Source organism: Myotis davidii, unplaced genomic scaffold (genome assembly GCF_000327345.1).
Source record: "Myotis davidii unplaced genomic scaffold, ASM32734v1 scaffold585, whole genome shotgun sequence".
Lineage (NCBI taxonomy): Eukaryota > Metazoa > Chordata > Mammalia > Chiroptera > Vespertilionidae > Myotis > Myotis davidii.
In genome coordinates this window covers 80,761-99,980 of record NW_006295981.1, presented here as the reverse complement: position 1 = coordinate 99,980, position 19,220 = coordinate 80,761, and the positions used below count along the sequence as shown (strand labels likewise).

At 34.5% G+C, this 19,220-nt stretch overlaps 1 protein-coding gene across 1 annotated transcript in view; it reads left to right on the top strand.

Annotated features, from left to right (window-relative positions):
- Nucleotides 1-15,638, top strand: part of MTPAP (mitochondrial poly(A) polymerase) — a 26,745-nt gene extending 11,107 nt beyond the window's left edge. The window contains exons 5-9 of the mRNA XM_006770919.2: nucleotides 4,785-4,996; nucleotides 7,128-7,354; nucleotides 12,800-12,892; nucleotides 12,980-13,053; nucleotides 14,901-15,638. Of these exons, the coding sequence (XP_006770982.1) occupies nucleotides 4,785-4,996; nucleotides 7,128-7,354; nucleotides 12,800-12,892; nucleotides 12,980-13,053; nucleotides 14,901-15,260 (966 nt within the window). The 3' untranslated portion in view covers nucleotides 15,261-15,638. The remainder of the gene's footprint in view (nucleotides 1-4,784; nucleotides 4,997-7,127; nucleotides 7,355-12,799; nucleotides 12,893-12,979; nucleotides 13,054-14,900) is intronic.
- Nucleotides 15,639-19,220: the final 3,582 nt, after the last annotated feature.

Genomic DNA, 19,220 nt, shown 5'->3' with positions numbered 1-19,220 from the left:
AGCTCCCTACCGCTCCTTTTTTTCTTTTTCATTCTGAGCCAGCTTTAGCTCTGAGGCTTGGCTCCAGCTCTGAGGCCTCTGCTGCTGAAACCAGGTATCTGTTTTGTTTGGGTTCTATAATCGAAACAATGTATAACTCCAGCTCTGAGATCCCAGCCGGCTGAAAGCAGGTTTCTTGGGTTTTGTTTAGCTTCTGTATTTGTTACAATGTTTCAAACTGCAAGCTCAGAGGCCGGCAAGGCAGGTGGGAACTTTGGGGTCTCCGTCACTGAAGCAAGCAAGCCTCATGTTTGCTTCCAGCTGCCTGGCTGCCGGCCGCCATCTTGGCTGGCAGTTAATTTGCATATCGCCCTGATTGGCCAATGGGAAGGGTAGCGGTCGTACGCTAATTACCATGTTTCTCTTTTAATAGATAGGATTGTACAAGTAGGAAACACAAAATGTTCTGTTGGAAGCAGAGAAAGGAGTTGAAACCTTGTAGTTGGGTCTTAGGTTTCTGAAATATAGCTAGTACTTAGAAAATATATTAAAAGATAGTGACTCCGTCTCACTAAACAATTTGGCATTATTTTACATGTAGGTTTAACTTTGCAGTGTTGTTAAGAATGTGTAGTTTGGAATATTTAACATCACAATTACTTTACTAATATAAATATTAAATGAATTATAATGAAAAAAGCACTTTTTAATTCATAGCACATCTTTTTTGATTACTTCATGCAGTTGTGAACTCCTCCTTCTTACTTTTTAGTAGTTTGTGTGTGTCTGAGGTGAGGGCAGTTAGGAGGAGTATGCTAGACTCTTGAATGTCTTAGAGGACTATGTGGACTGTCCTGTGTAGCACAGGCACTAAACAGATGATTTGCTTATTTATTTACTTACTAAAGTTGTGAATTTTCATACATTTTTTAATGTGTGAAAGATGCTTACCTGTGAGATGTATCACTTGATTTTTCACAAAGATTATTTTAGCACAAAATCCTAAGTTAAAACTTGCCTTTTCTCTTTCAGTTTTTCTTTTTCTAATTGGTTCTATATCCTAGTGGATTTAAGAAATAGAGATAAAAATTGGTAGCTAAGTCCTATTTTCTATCATCTAAATTATTGCTATGGTCAAGGTCCTTAACTTCTGTTTTATCTTTGTTAGGTAGTGGCATAATACTAGTGAGATTAGGAAGAACATGCAATAATATTTAAAAATTTTATCTGAAATTAAGTAGGGCTATGAGGAATAACAAAATTAATAAGAAACATTTACTGCCCTGGCTGGGTGGCTCAGTCAATTGGAGTGCCGTATGTTCAATTCCTGGCCAGTACACACACTTAGCAAAGTTTTGGGTTTGTTCTTGGAGGTCAGGATACATATAGGAGTCAACTGATCAATGTTTCTCTCTTGCATCGATGCAACTGAGCCCAGCATTTCTCCTCTACCATTTAGTCTGATACTACTCTCCCTGTTGCCTTTCTTTTGCCATCCTTAGATGGTTTGATCCCAAATATGTCTTTTTATTCCAGACCTGCTTAATCTTTTTAAATGAAACTTATTGGGGTGACATTGGTCAGTAAAATTATGTTTCAAGTTTACAATTCTTTAATACATCATCTGTGTATTGCATTGTGCGTTTACCATCCAAAATCAAATCTCTCCATCACCATATATTTGACCCCCTTTACCATTTACTATCTCTCCCCACCTCCCCTCTTTCCCCCTGGTAACCACCACTGTTTTCTGTGTCTATGAGTTTTTGTTAGTCTTGTTTGTTCATTTGTTACTTTCAGTTTTATATCCCACAGGAGAGTGAAATTGTACGGTTCTTAACTTTCCTCCTACATCTATTTCGCTTAGCATAATATTCTCAAGATCCACCTATGTTGTCACAAATGGCAGTGTTTCATCTTTTCTTATTGCTAAGTAATATTCCATTGTATGTATGTACCACTCTTTCTCCAATCATCTATTGAAGGGCACTTCAGTTCCATGTGTTGGTCACCATGAATAATGCTGCAGTGAACATACAGATGCATATATCTTTACGAATAAATGTTTCGGTTAGATACCCAGAAGAGGAGTTGTTGGGTCATATAGTGACTCTATTAATTTTTTGAAGAACCTCCATACTGTTTTCCATATTGGCTGTACCAGTTTACATTCCCACCTGAGGAATGTAAGTTTGCTAGTAAATAGAAATCTTTCTTCGCCATAACCTCTCCAACACTTGTTACTACTTGATGATAGCTATTCTAACAAGTGTGAGAGGCGGTATCAGAAGTCAAACCTGCTTACTCTTTGATAGAAGATGTTTTTATTTCTTTGCATTTTCATTAAGGAGCTCCATATTTTATTTACTGGTTCTTGTTTGGGTTTCTCCTTCCAAATAAATTTCTGTGTTTGTATTTTAAAACAGAATGGACTAGGGAAACAAAAGTTACAAAGATGTTATAGTAAAGGAACTAAACTAGATTTTTGAAATTTTAATGTTTTCAAAGGAAATCCATTTTTTAATCGAATACAAAAGTTCAAAACTCAATAGAGAAAATATAACATTGATTTGTGGGGATTGTTTGTATACATGTCACATTTATATATTTTTAAACACTTTTTTTCTGATTGTAAAGTAATAGTTACACAAATGTATAATGTAAATATCTCTGATGGTCTCACCACCTCCAGAGATAACTAATAACTACTCTAACTAGTTTATTTTTTTTCTGAACTTTTTTTCTATTCATGTAGACTTTTTTTTTAAGAGTGGTTTATTGATATTTAGAAAGAGAAGGGAGAACTTAACATCCATCAGCTGCACGCCCCTACTAGGAATTGAGCCTGCAATCTGGCATATGTCCTGACAGGGAATCACTAGCAGCCTCTCAGTGCAAGGCAAGATGTCCAACCAAGTGAGGCTAGAAATTCTTTTCTTTTTTTAACTCAAAGTTAATCTTTATATATTATAACTTAATCTATACAGATAACTTGATTTCCCACCCCCCAGTTAATAGGGTTTTAGCAGTTCTATCTACTGCATCATTTTCAATGGTTGCAAAATATTTCCTGGAATCAATGTAACATACTTTTAAGTAGTCATTCATTCTATCAGGCAACTAGGGTGGTATCCTTTTTTTTCCCCCCCACTTTTATTGCCAACTACTGGTATATTAGGAGAGAGAGAGAGAGAGAGAGAATCATTGATTGGCTGCCTCCTGCACGCCCCACAGTGAGGATCGAGCCCGCAACCTGGGTATGTGTCCTGACTGGGAACCGAACATGACCTCCTGGTTCATAGGTCAGCGTTCAACTACTGAGCTGCCAGGCGTAGCATAATATTCTTTGATTATACATAGCAGAAACCAATTGAGCTAGCTTAAACAAAGGGGAAAAAAAGGTAGTAGAGGAAGCATCATAGAACCCAGGGCCAGCAATGTGGATGATTCTTAGGAAAGGACTAGAACTAGGAAGTGTAAACTATCAAGAATTCATGAAGTGTTTTTTTCTCTTCTCACACAAATTTGCTTTATTTATCTTTCTTTCTCCCCTTCACTCTGCTCTCCCTCTTCCCTCATTGACTTGCTTTACATTTTCATCTTTGTGGTATAGAATGCACCTGCCCTCAAACTTCTGAGTCTCATATTTCAGCCACATGATTGCTTCTGAGCCTCAGTTCCAATGTCTAGTAGAGATTTCTGGATGAATGAATGGTACACTTCTATAGTGCTGGTCCACTCAGCTGGAAGTAAGGGGTACACTTCCATGATAAATGTTGGAGCCTGGATCCTTTTAGGAATGAGTTCTAGAAGAAAGGGTGATTGAGGGTAGAGAGCCTCACAGATAATGCAGTGAGTGAGCAGCTTTGTAAATTGATTCCTTTTTGCAAGTTTTTCTTTGAGATAATGTCCTTGAATTGTAATGGCTATCAAAGTATATATTTAAAATTTCAATAGATATGAAGTTGTCCAAAAGTATGTCCCAGTTTACACTTCCCCTGTCAGTGTATACTATACATGCTTCCTTACAACTACCAGTGCTGATCCTGTCAGCCTTTTTGTCTCTGCCAGACTGATAAATGAAAACAAGAACATCTTGTACTATGTTTCTTAGCCAGTTTTATTTGTTCTGTTAATTTCTTATTCAAGTCTTTTTGCCCATTTTTAGAATTGGGTGTGTTTTCCTCCCTTTCATATGTACAAACCCTTATTTATAAATTAGGAAAAGTAGCCCTTTATATGACATTTATCTTACTTTGTTTTTTATCTAGTAATGAATATATGCTTTGCCTTAAGATGGTTTTAATTTTTATATAATCATATTTTTTCTTTTGTGTGCTCTGGAATTTGTATAATGGTTAGAGAGTCCTTCACTACTATGAGATTGTAAAAATATTCGCTTATTGTACTTTATTGATAAAACTTTTAAACTTTTTCCATTTAAATTTTTGATTCACCTTGAGTTTACTTTGGTTTTTGGACCAAAGTAGGGACTTAAATTTTTTTTTTATTTTTTAATGGTCACTTGACTCATTTGTTGAATAGTAATTTCCCCCAGTAATTTGCAGTTTATGTTATTAAGTATTAAATTTTTATAATTAAGTCTGTTTATACTGTCTTTTTCTTGTGTTGATCTACTGATCTTGTACATATACTGTCAAATCTGCTTTTGGCTGTGTTTTCTTTGTTCTTGTTTTGTTTGTTTATTTTTGCCAGGAATGATTTAGAGCATTCTTTTGAAAAAGTTTATGTAAGAAATTCCTTTTTATAAAAAGCTCCTATTAACAAATGTTTTTATTATTCAGACCTCAGGAAATTTTCTAATGGAATTTCAAGTGAAAAATGTTCCTTCAGAAAGAATTGCAACTCAGAAGATCCTCTCTGTGATAGGAGAATGCCTTGACAACTTTGGCCCTGGTTGTGTGGGTGTACAGAAAATATTAAATGCTCGGTGTCCACTGGTGAGATTCTCACACCAGGCCTCTGGATTTCAGTGTGATTTGACTACTAACAATAGGTATGATCTCTTGAGTTTATCATCTTAAATGTAAATATTATAAGGAATTAACATAGTTTTTCTTAAACAGAACAGTCTAGTGCAGTGGTTCTCAACTGTCCTAATGCCGCGACCCTTTAATACAGTTCTTCATGTTGTGGTGACCCCAACCATAAAATTATTTTCATTGCTACTTCATAACTGTAATTTTGCTACTGTTATGAATTGTAATGTAAATATCTGATATGCAGGATGTATTTTCATTGTTACAAATTGAACATAATTAAAGCATAGTGATTAATTACAAAAACAATATGTAATTATATATGTGTTTTCCAATGGTCTTAGGTGACCCCTGCGAAAGGGTTGTTCGACCCCCAAAGGGGTCGCGACCCACAGGTTGAGAACCGCTGGTCTGGTGGCTTTGGATTCTTTAATGATAATCTTTTAAAGATTTGAACACTTGGATTGAAACTTGTAGGAAATACTTTCTCTTATGCTATACGTATTAGTTTTTTGGCATTCAAAAGTAAAATGTTAGGGTATTGTGTTAAAATGTTATCATACCTAACATCATCTTCTGGAAGAATTATATTTCATTGTTCTTACCTATGCAGCTTGATGACAACATGAACATACCTATGGTATATAGTCTTCCCTATATAGTCTTCGCAATATACTTAGAAAATAGAGTAGCAACTTCAGTTTGACCTCTGAATTACCTCTAGATACAATCAACTTTGTGTCCTGAACAAGTATGGTATTTGCTTGACTCAAAAAGTAGTCTGAGTGGCTTTAGACTTGTAGTTTTTCTTTAGCAATTTTCATACTCTCATTACCTTTTTTAGTCTGTTTTTGTTCTCATAGGGGAAAACTTTTTAATTGAGTTTATTTTTTAACTCTAGTATTCTCATTTAATTAAACTCAAGTGTTCACTAACAAGACAGTGCTGAGTATTTCTGAATTTTTCTCAAGTAGCCTATGGAGTAAAAATAAGTAAAAATATATACTGCACTTTCTAACAGTATATTTTCTTTCTAGTATGTAAAATAGAACAAAATGGCATTTATGTAATAGTGTTATTTTCATTGTCTTGTTGGGACAGGTTTTGAAAAATTTGTTTTAATATGCTTCAGGTTTTTAATTTTTGCATTGTTTCTTTATATCAGATATTACTATTTAATATTTATTTTTCAGCTTCATTTACATAGATAAAATACTTTTTATTCTAAAATAAAGATAACATTATCACTAGTTGCATAAAAACACAGGCAGATTTTACAAAAATGATTTTTGACAGAAAAATACTTGAATCCATGTGATATTTGTAGGAACACCACACTACACAGTAAAACATTTAATCACTGTGAATTTCTAATTTGTCATTTCTTGTATTCTCTTTCAACTCAGGAAGTAAATGGCATTGTGGTACTTCCATAGACATTTTGAAGTGGATACCATTAAATGATTTAGTGCCCTATGTCTGTTCTTTGAGAAATTACTAGACATGTTTTGATTAGTAGGAGCTTAAATATTTAAAAGTATTCCTGATTAATAATCTTTGCATTATAACATTATGACTAGGAAACTTATGGAAAATAGGCTCTGAAGTTTGATTTCTTAATAGACACTTTATCCTTGTGGGTTTTGGTTTTTATAGTGTTGTAAGTAGTAGACTTAAGTAATTTTGGCTGAATTTTAAGACATTTATACTTGATAAAATAAGTAGAATGTTTACCTCTGTTTTTAGGCTAATTTATCTACCAAAGAACTAGCTAATCATGTGAAACTGTTGTGCAAAGCCCCTTACTTGCCTTTATTGACAGTTATTAAAGAGCCCTTATATAGTGTGTTTCACTTAAGTCATGTTTAGGAACTTTGATTTAAAAATGTTAAGTTTTAGAAGTATATTGTAATTGTCAACATTTAGAAGAATGTTTTAATGGTAATGAATGTATTTGATATTTAGCTATTCACATTCAATTTTATATTGCAAATAAATCATACTTTTTTGATTATCTGGTCTCATTGTTCTGAATACATTCAGATATAGGAAGATATATTTAGATATGTTTCTAGGTGTGTGTTTTATTCTACTTTGGGGATCATAATTTGGAGGGTTGAAAATTCTTTTAATTTTTTTCTTTGGAAGGATTGCCTTGAAAAGTTCTGAACTCCTTTATATATATGGTGCCTTGGACTCACGAGTGAGAGCCTTGGTGTTTAGTATCCGTTGCTGGGCTCGAGCACATTCATTAACAAGTAGTATTCCTGGTGCTTGGATTACAAATTTCTCCCTTACAATGATGGTCATCTTTTTTCTCCAGAGGAGATCACCCCCTATTCTTCCAACACTAGACTACTTAAAAACGCTAGCAGGTAAGACTAGAAGCAGTCTCTATTTTCTTTCTAACGTTTTGAGTGAATATAATTACCATGTCATGTGTGTTTATTAGTCATATAGTTTTTCTTATATATTTTTAAAGCCTGTGGTTCTAAACTTTTTCTAAATGCTTTTTACTTTTTTTATGCCCATGAGGGGTCATGAGAGCTGATGAGTTGCAAAACTGAGACCTATAGAAATTTTTGAGAATTCTGTTTTGTTTTTGCGTCAGTTGACAAGGTTGTTCACAACTATCATGAGACAGTTGGAGCCTCTCCCGTAGTTTGACCAAACTTAGAAAAAAAAGCATATTCCAGATAAGCCATTTGAGTGGATTACAGATGCCTATATGGCTTTCTAAATCTGAAGCTATTTCTAGATTTCTAATTGTTTCATGATGTTTTAAGATCCTAAATTTTTTAAAGTTTATAAGCAATCTTAAATTTTAAATTTATTATACTATTTAATTTACACTTAAAAATTAAAATTTTGATAGACTGCTTGAGGAGATATAAAGTATTAAAGTCCTAAATTCTAAAAGGAAGCTAATTTAGGGATACACTCAAAATGTGTGTATATTGCTGCCTGACAGTTTTTTAAAAGTACATCTCTAAATCTTCCCAGTTTAAAGTAACTTTAAAAAGGGATTTTATTACTTATAGACTAAACCTCAGTTTACTTAGCTTGTTGTTTTAAGACTTTCACTTGTTTAGCCACAACTCAATTCTCCAACCTCTTCTCCCACCATTCCTCTTAACATGTTCCATATTCCTGCTAATACTGTGATTACTCTCTTAACATTTTATCTTAGCTCTTTTTCACACTATTTATTTTTACCTGGCTCTGTAAATTCTCTTTTCTATGCCATTTTTTCTTATTTATCCAAATTATAAATAATCTTTTGAGTGAACACTGTAAGTATATCTTGAAATTGAGCTCTAAAAAGAGCTCAGTTTGATAGGTTAATGGAAAGTAGGAAGTTTTCAGGTAGAGCAGTGGCCATTTTTCTCACTTTTGAGATTGAAATAAAGGGTAACAACCATGTCTATGCTCATCTCATTGTTTGGTGTTATTCATTCACTAAATATTGGTTACTTACTATGTGTTTGCTGTTATTTTTGGTGCAGTGGGGATATGGACAATATTCTCAGGAACTCACTGTAGTACAGAGATTTAACATTCTGCGAATTATTTTGAGAAAAGAATATGATTTATGGACAAATTTAAAATGACGTTTTTATTCCAAATCTATTTAAAAATAAATTTGAATTTATTAACATCTTATGGTATCAAAACAGATGAAACTAGTTTTGGAATTGTTTAGTTTTTAACTTCAAAATACCAAATAGGTTGTTTAAAGTTTTTTACATTTTTAAACATGGTAAGAGAAATTTTCAGGCTGTTTTCTGCAGGTGCTTCTCTGTATATAGCACATTGCCAATAAATGCAAAGATATTTAATTTTTGAAATTCTAGTAATATGTTGAATTTTCTATAAAAAATTTTTATATTTGATAGAGGCTATTTGTATTTTTTTTAAAGGAATAAATATATTTTGCTTGCTTGCTTGTTTGTTTTTAATAGAGGGCAGCATGAATGTCTAGAATACCTTCTAGTACTTCTGGAACTTCGTTAACCACTGTTAGAACCTAAAGTAAGTTAAATTCCAAAGTTTATAGTGTTGTATTTAGGGCCCTTTGTTAGCTTCTTTTTTCTGCACTTCTGCATTCATTCTGGTGTGCACACCAGGAGCTTCAGCTCTCTAAACACCTTGCTGATCCTCAGATATTTGTTCCTTTTCACATCTCTGTCCCTTTGCCTGCTATGGTGTTCTTCCTCCCTCCCCATTTTACGTGGAGAACCTCTTCAGGATTCAGCCAGGGAAGCGAGAAGGGAAACCCAGTCCAAGGTATCATTTGTTCAGACTTTCCTGCCTTCCTCGCAGAAGGCAGTGCTCTGGTGTCTTCTAAGCACCCTGTGCACACCTGTATTGTAACAACAGTTAGATTATTGTAGTTCTTTTATCAGCTGGCCTTGGCCAAGCTTTTCTAGGGCAGGCTGTCTGACTCATCTCTGCATTTTTGTTCCTGACAGTATTGGGTCCATCGTAGAAGTTCAGTAAAGAGATTTCAAATGTGTGGGTGAACATTTTAAAGTTAAAAGCTGTTTGTAATGAGCGTGATAGCATCTTTAATCTTTTGGGTTACTCTGGAATTTCTATTTTCTTAAATCTCCACTACTTTCCCCCATATGTCTCTAATTTTCTTGTATGTTCCATCCTTTTCATAGCATAGAATAATTTGATCTGTTATTCTCATGTAAAAGGCATAGTATAGTATGTTAGTTCATAAATGATGTTTTCCCTCTCAACATTATTTTTAGGAGATGCATTCATATCATTAGTGTATTCGTTTCCATTGCTTATGTAGTATTCTGTTATGTGAATATACCAAAAAAAATTTTTAAATTCTATTTTTGTTGGGCATTTGAGTAATTTGAAGTTTGGGACTATTATAGGTAGTGTTAGTGTGACGATTCAAGCACATTTCTTTTGGTGAACAGGATGCTTATTTCTGTCAAAGATATACTAGGAGTAGAATTTCTTTTTTTTTAAATCAGAACTTTATTTTTTCAAATACAATTTGCATTCAGTATTATTTTGTATTAGTTTCAGGTGTACAGCATATCAGTTAGACAATCATATATGTTACAAAGTGTTCCCACTGTTTATAGTAGTGGAATTTCTAAAACTTAGAATTTGGGTATATTCAGCTTTAGAGACATTGCCAAAGAGTTTTCTAAAGTATAAACTCCTACAAGTATTGTATACAAGTTCTAATTGCTGTACATCTTTGCAATACCTATTTGTTTTTTTTTAATGTTAGCTATTCTTACTGCATGTGTAGTGGTTCATGGTGTACTTTGATTTTCTTTTCCCCAATGACTAATGAAATTGAATACCATTTCATATATTTATTAGACATTTATGTATCTCTTGTGAGGTTTCTGTAAGTCTTTTGCCTTATTTTTTATTGGATTATCTGTCACTTTCTATTTGTAGGAATTCTTTATATATTTTGCATGCGTCCTTTGTCACATATTCTGTATGTATATGTATATCTATATATCTCAAATATATATACACCATGGTTCCCTTTTCACTCTCTTAATGTTGTCTGATGAAATCAACTGTTCAGTTCTATCAAAGTTATACATGCACATAGATAAAGAGTAAAAATGTTCTGCAAACTTTATCACAATAACTCAGCCTCTGAGCCTAGTCCTCCTGCTTCTTTTGCCTCTCCCTGTGAGCAGTCCTTTTAACTCAAACAGCTGATCTGTTTGAAGTTTTAAATCATAGATATTGCTAAAATAAAATTCTTGACTTTTAGGTTTAGGTACCATCTATGACTTCCTTTTATATAAGAAGAGGAATTAACTCTTTCCTCCACCACACACCCCTAATATTTTGAGTGTAGCTATAGCATAATTTTGGTATGCACTTTACACTATTATGACTTTGTAAACATTATTCATATCTGATCCATGAAATAAACTAAAATTAATTTCCTTTCCTGCCCAACTGTTTATATATTTTTGGAGTTAATAGTTTTTGATACTACTTATTTTCTTGTTGGTTTTTTGTTTGTTTAGTTTTTATGTACTTAACAGTAATTGAGTCTCCAGCTTGCTACTAGTTGTCTAAATAAATCTTTTCTCAAATTAAAAGAAGCAAATATTCTATTCTGCTTTGCCTAACCTCTTTTTTCTAATTAGTTTTTCATTTTATTTTGTTTAGTCTTATGTTAGAGTCCTTCCTCAGATGTCTGATAATCTGAATTTCTGCACATGCTGGAGTTAGAAACCAGAAGTTAATTTGAATCTTTGAGCTTAGGTGGGGTTTGTTGACTAATTAGTGTTCATTGTAGGGCAATTTGCCTGGACTGTTTCATGTTGGGGATCTTTACATGTCACTGTCTCTGGGTCATTCCTTCTGAGCTATTCATATTCCCCAGACTATTAGCATACTGAAACTTTTGTTAGGGAAGAAGAGGTCTGGGGAAGACTTCAGTACTTCTTTAACCATCAAACTTCCAGTCAAAACTGGCCCTCCAATCCCTGAGCCGTCAGGGGCTCTGCCTTGTGTATATTTGGTTTTCCTCCTGGCTTTCTTTACTGCTGGTTTAGGATTCAGTGTTTTCAAATCTCCTAAGTCATTACTACTTATCCCTCTGTCCTTCAACTTAAATCTTTTTTTTAATCGCTCTTACCTCCTGTTCTCTATCTTTAAGATTTTCTATCATTTTACTCTCATTTTAGTGATGTTTAAAGAGGAGGTGAAGGTAGTTTCTTGTGTTTATTTCACCATCTTTATAAAGCCTGTGCTTTTAACTAATAAATAGGCTGCCTCCCAGAGAGGATTAGTGTTATTGGAACATATGGCATGGTGGGAAGAGCACATAGGACTTTACCTTTTCTGTTGATTTATCTTGTCCCTTTCTAATTTCTCTGACAATTATAGATAAGCATTCAAAATCAAACATCAGCGATCAGTTTATTGGTTATGTGCCTGCTATATGTTAGACACTTTTTGTGGATTAGACTGGATGGAGAGGCAGTCATGGGCAGGACAGTGGCCTTTGTACTCCCAGACTGATGTAGGGGAGTAGACAGTATATATACAATCAGAATACAGTCAGATAAGTGCTCAAGGGACAAAGGGTGGAGCACCAACCTTGGAGTTAAGAAATGCTTTCCGGTTAGATGGACATTGATTCGATTTTTGAAAATTGGGAGTTTTCCTATAATATTATACACTGGAAGGAAGGTAGATTAGAATGGTGAGGGATTTTTTGGTAGTTGTGTATTTATTAATAATTAGGGAAATGATTATCTCTAAAGGTATATATACTGTTAGAAAAGGGGAATGTTTACATCCAGTGTGCTGTTAAATTTGTTGTACTGAATTCCAATCTCCCCAAAGTATTGCATTGTAGAAATTACTTGTTTGTTTTTCAAAACTAGAGTATCAGTTTGTGTCATGGATGTATTGTTGAAAATGCTTAGAAAGGTGATAAGAATTGAAATGGAGATAAAAATGAAATATTATTGATCAAAGATAGTGCCAAAATTTGAGTTGGGGAAAGATGGGCACTGTCTACATTTTCATTTATAACTAGAAAACTATCTCAAAAGATAGATTAAGAATTCTTGGTTATTGATAGGTAATTCTAGTAGGCTAAATTAAATGTAATGTTCTTTGCACTGTAGTGTAAGTCTAAATCTTTTAAATCCCATTAACCGTAAATGTATATAACACTGAGTAATAATAGGAAACATTCATCTATAACTTTGATTGATTTAATTACAGATTTATTTTCTGAAGTAGGAAATATCTTTGAAATGTAATGTGAAACATTTTTTTGTTTTTGTTTATGTAAGATATAGAAGATAAATGTATAATAGAAGGCCACAACTGCACTTTTATTTGTGACTTGAATAGAATTAAACCTTCAGAAAACACAGAAACATTAGGTAAGTGTTTTCTTTTTCCTTTTTTCTTTTTGTGTGTGTCCTATTTTGGATTGAAACAAACTTTCTTCTTATTTTCTTTTCTTGCAGAATTACTACTGAAGGAATTTTTTGAATATTTTGGAAATTTTGCTTTCAATAAAAATTCCATAAATATTCGACAGGTAAATAATATTTTAATATTTGGTGATTAGGTATTTGGTCTCCTATACTAATATTCAATTAGTTTAGTTTTCAAAACATTCTAACAAATGTTATATTACATTTCAACTCTATAGTAATAAATATTAATAAGGAAATTGGTGCCTTGAGGAGCTATATAACTTGACTAAGTTCAGTCATCTAGTTTTTTGGGGAGAGCAGTAGCCAGTTCTTTCAATATCTAATACTGTGTCTTTCAAAATTTGGAATATAATTCTGAAAAGTTTTCTGGAAAGCATAACTTTATATACAGTTCTTTTCAAACTGGATTTGTGTTCCCAGGGAACAAATTGGATATCTGACCTGAAAGATAGATTTTAGTGATTCCCTCAATTTGAGCCTTCAGGATTTAATTTATTTTGCAAGTGAACTTATGATTTGGGCTCGTCTGAATAGTTGGAATGATAGACATTTTTCTGAAAAAGAAAATTGGAGTAGACCCCTAGGAAAAATTTGTTTATAAAATGGGGAGGGGGGGCTACTTGAGATAGTTCTCTGTTTGGGTTTATTCTGTTTATCATTTGGACATTTGGTTAGAACCCTTGTAAGAGTGGTTTCATAAAACACATCCTCAGATAACTTTTATTTGCTGTTTCTTCAACCTAACTTTGTTCATTCTTCCCTAACCTTTGTCCTGCTGATGAAGATTTTGTTTTTAAAAAGTGTGGGGAAGAGAAATGCAATCTGATTTGTAATTAGATTTCAGATTAGAAAAAGGTTACCGAACAGATAAAATTCTTTATCCTTTTTGTGCTCTTACCCCTAGGGCTCAGAGATGATGGACAGGCAGGAGCCCTGTTGAGCAGTGACATGAGAAAAGTTAGGGAATAAACAGGTGCTCACTCAACACTGGAGAATCTTGACCATTTGTTTTGTAATTTTTAAGTAATGTGTTATATCATTTGAAAGAGAGATAATATCAGCTAATGGATCACTTATGCTCATATGAGTCATAACTTCAGCTTTTTTTTTTTTCTTTCTATGAGCTATCATACCTGGCAGAGCCTTACTTTGTTGGATATTTAGGAATGATGAAATAGGAAACTTAAAATGTTTTGAAATGAATAATGAATAATCTTTTGTTCCTTTTCTTCCTTTCTGACTTTATATACAGGAAATATTAATTATTTAATTTAAGGTTGCTAATTTTGTATGTTCTATTCTCAATATAGTAGATATGTTTTTAGCAAGTCTCAAACATAAATGTTTCTTTACCTTATATTCTGCCGTTTTTCTTTTTCATTCTTTTTTCTTCCCAGATCTGTCCTGTTAAGTAAAAGTTTTGTTATTTTAAAAATACTTATTATTGATTGACTTAGTTCAGATATTGTCACCTGAGCAGCATCATCCATAGCTTATCAACTAAATTAATTTTCTTCTAAAGAATACTCATAAAACTACAATGAAAAAAATCATTTAGAAATACACACACATATACACAAATGCATAACACACATATATACCTAATCCTCTTAAGAAAGCAATTGTTTACTCTGTAAAGTTAATTCTGGTATTTTACATGTTTTTTATTTTTATTGATTTTAAGAGAGGAACGGAGACACAGGGAGAGAAACATCAATCAGGGTTGCCTCCCCCTTTACCCCTGACGGGGATTGGAACCCACAACCTGGGTATGTGCCCTGACTGGGAATCAAACCTCAGTCTTTTGGTGTATGGGTCAACACTCTAATCAAGTGAGCCACACAGGCCAGGGCTTACATTTTTTTGACATTTTTATTAAACCAAACTGTTCTTATATCTGAGCCCTTCATGTATGTATATATTTTTTCTTCCTTGTAATAATCTATAGGGAAGGGAACAGAACAAACCTGAATCTTCTCCATTGCACATTCAGAATCCTTTTGAAACTTCTCTCAACATCAGTAAAAATGTAAGTCAAAGCCAGCTGCAAAAATTTGTAGATCTGGCCAGAGAAAGTGCCTGGATTTTACATCAGGAAGATAAAGATCACCCTTCCCCACCAAGTAATCAGCCATGGGGGCTGGCAGCCTTGCTGCTCCCTTCCATAGCAAAGAGTGTGTCTCATGACAAGAAGAAAAGGAAGAAACCTGCAAGTGAGAGAATTAAAAACTTGTTGGAATCCATAAAAAGCAGCCCAGAAAACTCCACACACACCAGTGGGAAGAGAACAGTTAGTACACAGGCATAATGGGTACTGCTTTGCTTCACGAACTGGTTTTATACTATAAATGATCTTTGGACTACCTGGAAGAACTGGTGTGGAATTTTCACAGAGCTCAACTTTCATGTGATGTCTCTTTTCTTGATCTTCCATCTTCTTGCTGGGCCCTTTCCCCTGTCTGAAGTTCTGGGACATTTTCAGTCTGCTACCCAGTGGCAGTTTATTAAACAGCAGCCACAAGGAGGAGCAGGTGAAAGAAGATTGGAATGTACTTTAATAGATGAACTGTACAGGGCAAATGGTAATAATTAGTTTTAGAATCACACCATTGTTTATATCCATGTCAGTCCCTGGTATGTACATATACATTCAATGAGTAAAATAAAGCTTCAGATTTTGGTAGTACTCTTTAGTATGTACTTTTGTATTTTTTAAGCAACGTGCTCTTATTCACATATAAATTAAAACAGGTTGGTTATGATTTCGAAAAATGTTCATGTTTTTAAAAAATGAATACAGACACTTCTCTCACTACATTCAAGATATTCTATGCCATATCAGTACATTGTATTTTAAATATTATTTAGTTTTCCTATTTTAAAAAAAGAAAACCCTGTTTCTATTAAAATTTATAGTATTTCTTCAGTTCTTTTTTGAGAACTCTTTCTTCCTTTAGGAAATAGATGTGTATTGAAATATAATTCCATTACATTTCCTGTGGAATAACTTCCATTTTAAGAAGCAAAAAGTGTAGTGCTTGAAAACACGGACTTGAGCTAGGCTGGCTTCCTGGTAAATTACTCAGTGTCTCTGGGCCGCCAGTTTTTTCATCTGTAAACTAGAGGCCGGTGCATGACATTCATACACTGGAGGGCAGGGGTGGTCCCTCTGCCTGGCCTACACCCTCTCTCAGGGAGCAGGCCTAAGCCATCAGGGGGACATCCCTTTCGGGGTCCTTAGGGCTGCCATGGAAGCAGGAAAGGCTCCTGCCACTGCCGATGTGCTCGCCAGCCATGTGCCCAGCTTCTGGCTGAGCGGAGCTCCCCGTGTGGGAATGCACTGACCACCAGGGGACAGTTCCTGCGTTGAGCATCTTCCCCCTGGTGGTCAGTGCATGTCATGGCGACTGGTCATTCCGCTGTTCAGTCTATTTGTATATTAGGGTTTTATTATATAGGATGGTGATGATAATGGTTGCCTACCTTACAGCTTGTGAAGATTGGATGAGTTACATAGAGTGTTAAATCAAGAGTCTGGCATGTAGTACTAGGTTCTTCTCTTTAACCATTCCTTTTTTGTGTTTATGGTATGTGACTATTCTTGGCTATTCAAGATTAAGATTTAGAGTGTGTAGTAGTTTTCAAATTAGTTTCCCGTGTAAATTTTCAGTCAATTCTGAATAACTATAATGAACTCTGCTTGGGATATTTTGGGAAACTCCAATAGACTTGTTATGAAGCGAATAAGTTCAGTGCATAGCCAACATCTGAAACAACAAATAAGTATTAGTATTCTTTTATAGAAATGGTGTCTTTAAAAGCCATTTTTCATTTGTTCTTTAACTAGGTTTATTTTGTTGGGCTAGAAATCTGTATTAAGAATTAAAAAGTTTTAAAAACAAATATTAAGAGTTTCTAAATGAGATGATTTTTTGGTTCATTATTTGGACATTGTCTCTTTTAGATTGGTATTACATCTAACATGATCATGAGTACATAAAGTGTGTATATGTGTTAGCATTTTCTTTTTTTGTAATTTGTAGACAATTTTGATACTATAGGTCTATTTTACTTTTTAATCAATTATAAATTTTAAGATTTTTATGTTCTTTTAATATCGTTTTAATTCTAGTTAACTGAATATGAACTACAACCGAATTTAATGTTTTCTCATAAGTTCATTGTGTCACATTCCAAATGTATTTTTTTGTGGGTCTCCTGTTTTTATTTTTTTAAAATTTTTATTGTTAAAAGTGCTACATATGTCCCCCTTCCCCCCACCCCCATTTACCTCCTCCAGCCCATTCCCACCCATCCTCCACGCCTTCACCACTTTATTGTTTGTGTCCATGGGTTATACATATATTCATACAAGGTCTTTGGTTGATTACCTCCCACCCACCCACCCTCTTCCACCTTCCCTCCAAGATTCTGCATTCTGTTCCATGCTTCCATGTCTCTGGATCCACTCTGTTCATCAGTTTATTTTCTTAATTAGATTCTACATATGAGTAAGATCTTTTGATACTTGTCTTTCTCTGACTGACTTATTTCACTTAGCTTGATACTCTCCAGGTCCCTCCATTCTGTCTCAAAGGGTAAAAGATTCTTCTTTTTTACTGCTGCATAGTATTCCATGGTATAAATGTACCACAGCTTTTTTATCCACTCATCTACTGATGGGCACTAGGGCTGTTTACAGATCTTAGCTATTGTAAATTGTGGTGCTGTGAATATAGAGGTGCATACATTCTTTCTGATTTGGTACTTTGGGTTTCTTAGGATATATTCTTAGAAGTGGGATCACTGGGTCAAATGGGAGTTCCATATTTAATTATTTGAGGAAACTCCATACTGTTTTCCATAATGATTGCACTAGTCTGCATTCCCACCACCAGTGTACTAGGCTTCCCTTCTCTCCACATCCTCACTAGCAGTTGTCATTTGTTGATTTGTTGATGGTAGCCATTCTGATGGGAGTGAGGTGATACCTCATTGTCATTTTAATTTGCATCTCCCTGATGATCAGTGACTGTGAGCATTTTTTCATATGCCTCTTGACCATCTATATGTCCACATTCCAAATTTTTAAAGGTAGTTTTTATTATATTTTATAGATTAGATTGTCATTTTTTTAGTTAAAAATAATTTTTTCAAGGGTTTCCCCCTAGCTATTACTAGGCTTTCATTCAATAGCTTTCACTTCCAATGAGTTTTATCATATGAAAGCAGTTTGATATGAGCCTACACTGATCAGATTAATTTCAGTTATGTATCATTCCAGATTTAAAAGCTGATTATTATAATTCCTGGAGTTATTGCCAGTCTTTAGGATATTAGCGAATTGGCCAGAGACATTCTAGGGTAACACTGTATAATTGCTCTCATTCACAAACCTTTAGTCATCATAGAGGAAAAAAAAGACAGTTGAAGTAGGATATTCTTCCCGTTGTCATTTCCTACTTGCCTCTTCATTTATCGCTCTAGGGCTATAATCAGGTGATAACACAATTTGATTGTTTCAAGTCACTCCATGTTCCTAGAAATTCCTTGGCCTTAAGAAATTCAGTTGCCATTGAAGGGAAAAGCTACAGTTGCATGTATCATTTAAGCCAACCCAGTGAACATCTGCAGCAAAGCCTGCAGTGGCAGCTTGTCTAGGTAGCAGCTCTCTGCTTCCCAGAGTTTGGCGTGATTGAATTGGTGAGTGGCTGTTACTGTATTTTGATTCAGTCCCTTCAGGAGAGATTGTAGGTGTGGGACTTTCAAAATGCTCTAGAAATGTAGAAACCATTTCTGTCTGAGCTTATCAGAAAGGATTTTATCAGAGGGCAGGTTAGGGGAGGTATGAAGGGATGGTAGGTAGACTGAGGGAGGGGCACCAGAACTGTTGTTCTGGGAAAAGAGGACAGCCAGCCTCCTTAGGAGCTAGGAAGAGGGAAGCATGGCTGGAGAACTGAGAGTTAGATTGGGATATAGTTTTTACTGTGGTGCTCAAAAGAGGAAGGTTGAGTGAGATTATGAAGGACTGCCAATGGCAACTTATAAGAAGTTAAATGTACAGGGTGGGGTAAAAGAAGGTTCACAGTTGTTTCTATGGAAAATAATATAATCCTATCTAATAAAAGAGAAACATGGTAATTAGCATACGACCGCTACCCTTCCCATTGGCTAATCAGGGCAATATGCAAATTAACTGCCAGCCAAGATGGCGGCCGGCAGCCAGGCAGCTTGAAACTAACATGAGGCTTGCTTGCTTCAGTGACGG